At 45.1% G+C, this 4,054-nt stretch overlaps 1 protein-coding gene across 1 annotated transcript; it reads left to right on the top strand.

Annotated features, from left to right (window-relative positions):
* The first annotated feature begins 246 nt into the window (after positions 1-246).
* Positions 247-3,831, top strand: LOC139372671 (T-box transcription factor T-A-like). Its single transcript, XM_071112454.1, has 8 exons — positions 247-431; positions 1,300-1,564; positions 1,909-2,043; positions 2,169-2,230; positions 2,327-2,388; positions 2,637-2,810; positions 3,035-3,158; positions 3,567-3,831. The coding sequence occupies exons 1-8, from the start codon at positions 247-249 to the stop codon at positions 3,829-3,831; spliced, it is 1,272 nt and encodes a 423-aa protein (XP_070968555.1).
* The last annotated feature ends 223 nt before the right edge of the window (positions 3,832-4,054 follow it).

Genomic DNA, 4,054 nt, shown 5'->3' on the forward strand with positions numbered 1-4,054 from the left:
TGGGCATTTTTGCATTGGGGACATCGAAGAGACGCTCGAAACACGACCATTAGGCCATCGGGGTGTGGTCTCGAACGCAACGCCACACCCCTATCCCCATGTGGTCCCGAGGGGCCTTATATGATCAGGCCTTGGGCTCTCAAGCCAGTAGTACTTATCTCACTGTCAAAACGAATCTAGAAACAGTGAATCCTATTCTAACGGTATATTTCGCGGAACACCACACGAACTCATCCTATAGGAAATATGACTTCTTCAAACTCCGACCAGCGGCTGGACCACCTTCTGAGCGTGGTGGAGAGCGAGTTTCAGAAGGGGAGCGAGAAAGGAGACGCATCGGAGAGGGATATTAAACTGGGACTAGAGGACGCAGAATTATGGACCAAGTTTAAAGAACTAACCAACGAAATGATCGTCACCAAGACTGGCAGGTAGACTATGTTTTTTTGTTGTTGTTGCTGTTAGCAACGGATCAAAATGAGGCCTTCGAGGCCTATTGGTCTGCCTCATTAAAAGCCAAGTTTATCTGGAGAGATCTTAGAGCGCATTTATGCATGACTTCGATCTCAAGGCCATCAGACTGTTAAATAGCCATCACCAGCCGGCTTCCACCCGGTTACGCCACCCTGCACATTAGAGGCTGCTGCCCTATAGACTTAGAATCAGTGGCCACTTTAAATGTATACATACTGCTTTACTCATCTCATCTCATAAATATATATATACCATTTTACTGTATTTTAGTCAGTGCCACTCCGACATTCTTCGATCTAATATTTATATTTTTCTTAATTCCATTATTTTACTTTTAGAATGATGTCTATTGCTGTGAATTGTTAGTTACTACTGCACTGTTGGAGCTAGGAACACAAGCATTTCGCTACACCCACAATAACATCTGCTAAATATGTGTATGTGACCAATCAAATTTGATTTGACTTTACGAAGCTAAATGTATCTGATGCGCCCAGGTTAGATATGCAACAGACATGCTCAGCATTTCAGAATAGGCTAGATGACAGGGTGTTGGCCCGGCTAGGCACTATCTATGTTTCACTGTGGCAACTTAATACATACCATGTCAAGAATTAGGCCTAATGCGCAACGCAACGCCCGTAAAATAGTATAAACCTATTAGTAGGATAAAGTAAAGTGCCCCGATGTGGCACCCTTTTTAATGCAAACAAATATACCGCCAAATAATTCAAATATATAGAACAACGGCTGAGCCAACATAACATAATATTTAGGCTTGCTTAGGCAATATGTTTATTTTAACAACTTTATTTGAACCTACAGGCGGATGTTTCCAGTGCTCAGAGCGAATGTGAGCGGCTTGGACCCCAACGCCATGTACTCAGTCCTATTGGACTTCGTGGCTGCAGACAACAACCGGTGGAAGTACGTGAATGGCGAGTGGGTTCCCGGTGGCAAGCCCGAGCCACAGAGCCCTAGCTGCGTCTACATCCACCCAGACTCGCCTAACTTCGGAGCACACTGGATGAAAGCGCCTGTCTCATTCAGCAAAGTCAAACTGTCCAATAAACTCAACGGGGGAGGACAGGTAAGGCCCCGATTGTTTTTGTCGTCTTCTTTGTTTGTATTTGCAGTATGCATATTCATTACTATGTAAATACATTTAAAGACAACTTGGTAGGCTAGTCCAGATTGCCCTGCTCTCTCAGAGCTAATGATGCTCTACCCTGCTGTGCTGAATTACAAAGTTAAGCTTTTTCTGGGGAACAACAGTGTTCATTTCATGGCAAAACAACTTCACTATTTTTTATTGGGCATCTGTAGGACTAAATTGATCTGCTATCTTATACATTTTGAGTGTGTGTTTTGGATCTTTGTTTTTGATTGTAGTTTATTGTGAAATGATTAAAATAATGTATAATTTCTCTCTAGATCATGCTGAACTCTCTGCACAAGTATGAGCCCAGGATACACATTGTGAAGGTTGGAGGGCTCCAGAAGATGATCAGCAGCCAGTCTTTCCCCGAGACTCAGTTCATCGCTGTCACTGCTTACCAGAATGAAGAGGTCAGTTGGCCTGAATAACACAGTCACAGAGATAATCATTGTTCACAATAATAAACATTTTATTGTGTCCAGATTACAATGAAGGAAGAAACTAATAGGAGCTGTCATATTTATGTACCTTCTAGATAACTGCGTTGAAGATCAAACACAATCCATTCGCTAAAGCTTTCCTTGACGCCAAAGAGAGGTAAGAGGAAGAGACTGATATTGTGTCAGAAAGATGCTTCTAAATTTATTTATTTGATTTTGTGTGCCAATTCTGATGTTATGTTTTCAATTTTAGGAGCGACCATAAAGACATTCCAGACCACGGTGGAGACAGTCAACAGTCTGGTTATTCCCAACGTAAGTCTTCCCTTCAGTCACACTACATCAACCACATTAGAAAAGCTCTTTCTAGACCTCTCCACTTCAGTTCCAACAATCAAACCAAGTCCTTCTATTTGACATAATTTTCAAACGCACTTTTCTTAAACATTCAGAAAATAATGATCCTCATGCCTTCCATGTCCCCAATGAAACTATACATAGAGAACAGTATGAAAAAAGGAAGCATAGGAATATAACCATTTTGTCTGTTCTCTTCCTTTCAGTTGGTGGTTGGTTCCTACCTGGTAACGGCCCTATGTGCTCCAGCAGCAGCCCCCCTCCGTTCAGCGGGGCCCCTGGCCCCTCCTCAGGGTCTTATTGTGAGAGGTACTCCAGCCTGAGGGGCCACAGGGCAGCCCCCTACCCCAGCCACTACCCACACCGCTCCTCCAGCTCAAGTAAGAACCTCCTCTGCCCAACCCAGTGGTCTGTGAATGCACTGTCAACTGTTTGTTCTAGTCACTAGTCAGACTCGTAGGTGTAGACGACAGTGTGGACATTTTAAGATGTTGGTTCATAAAAGATGTTTGAGAAATCACCCCTAGAGGAAATGCATTGTTTTGATCAGAGAAATGTTTACTATACTGTTTTTAATCATTTGTCTATGTACTTTATTGTTTAGACAACTACATGGACAACTCGTCGGAAGTCCTGCCCACCCATGACAGCTGGTCAGCCCTTCAGATCGCTAACTCCTCTGGGATGGGAACCCTGGCCCATACCACCAACTCCACATCCAACTCCAGGTATGGCAACACATGGTCATAGTTCATCATCTATATATTTCTGATACCACTGTTTATATTCCAGAACTTTCCTGACTACATGACTTGATCAGGAAACACTTTGGGCCCTGGGTCTAGACTTTTACTAGGCCCAGATTTCTTCCTTGTTAGGTCACACAGCCAGAAAAAAAACTCATAATCAAACCCCTTTTGCTCTGTCTCTGTCTCTGTCTCTGTCTCTCTCTCTCTCTCTCTCTCTCTCTCTCTCTCTCTCTCTCTCTCTCTCACTCTCTCTCTCTCTCTCTCCCCTCTCTCTCTCTGTCTCCTTGTCTCTCTCTGTTTCTGTCTCTGTCTCTGTCTCTGTCTCTCTCTCTCTCTCTCTCTCTCTCTCTCTCTCTCTCTCTCTCTCTCTCTCTCTCTTCCCTACAGCCAGTATCCTAGCCTGTGGTCTGTTGCCGGGACAACCCTAACTCCTTCTGGCTCCTCCTCTGGTTCCATTGCTGGCGGTCTGACCAGCCAGTTCCTGCGAGGCTCCTCCTACACTGGCCTGACCTCCTCCCTGCCCGTTTCCTCACCATCCTCCATGTACGACCCCAGCCTTAGTGAGGTGGGTGTAGGCGTGGGCGAGGCCCAGTTCGAAAGCTCCATCGCCAGGCTCACCGCCTCCTGGGCACCTGTGGCTCAGAGCTACTGAGCACAATGCATCTTCCATCAGACATTGACTCTCCTCAAGCACCATCCTGCTCCACATCACCTCCCTCTCCTCTCTACTGCCTGACGATCACCTAGGATACCTTTGGGTTGATGCATTACATGTGGACAGCAACGCCTGTGAAAGGCAGAGAGTCAGCTCAGAAGAAGATCTATCTGAAGCAGAGAGATGTAGGGTCCTCTCAGGCCTTGTGTTTTACCAACAT

The sequence above is a fragment of the Oncorhynchus clarkii genome, chromosome 18 (assembly GCF_045791955.1).
Source record: "Oncorhynchus clarkii lewisi isolate Uvic-CL-2024 chromosome 18, UVic_Ocla_1.0, whole genome shotgun sequence".
Classification (NCBI taxonomy): Eukaryota; Metazoa; Chordata; class Actinopteri; order Salmoniformes; family Salmonidae; genus Oncorhynchus; species Oncorhynchus clarkii.

What these genes read in the sequence shown, in the direction of transcription:
- LOC139372671 (XM_071112454.1), top strand. Translation starts at nt 247, where the DNA reads ATGACTTCTTCAAACTCCGACCAGCGGCTGGACCACCTTCTGAGCGTG. An exon ending in ATCGTCACCAAGACTGGCAG is followed by an intron (nt 432 to 1,299) that starts GTAGACTATGTT and finishes TTGAACCTACAG; the next exon opens with GCGGATGTTTCCAGTGCTCA. An exon ending in TTCCTTGACGCCAAAGAGAG is followed by an intron (nt 2,231 to 2,326) that starts GTAAGAGGAAGA and finishes TTTCAATTTTAG; the next exon opens with GAGCGACCATAAAGACATTC.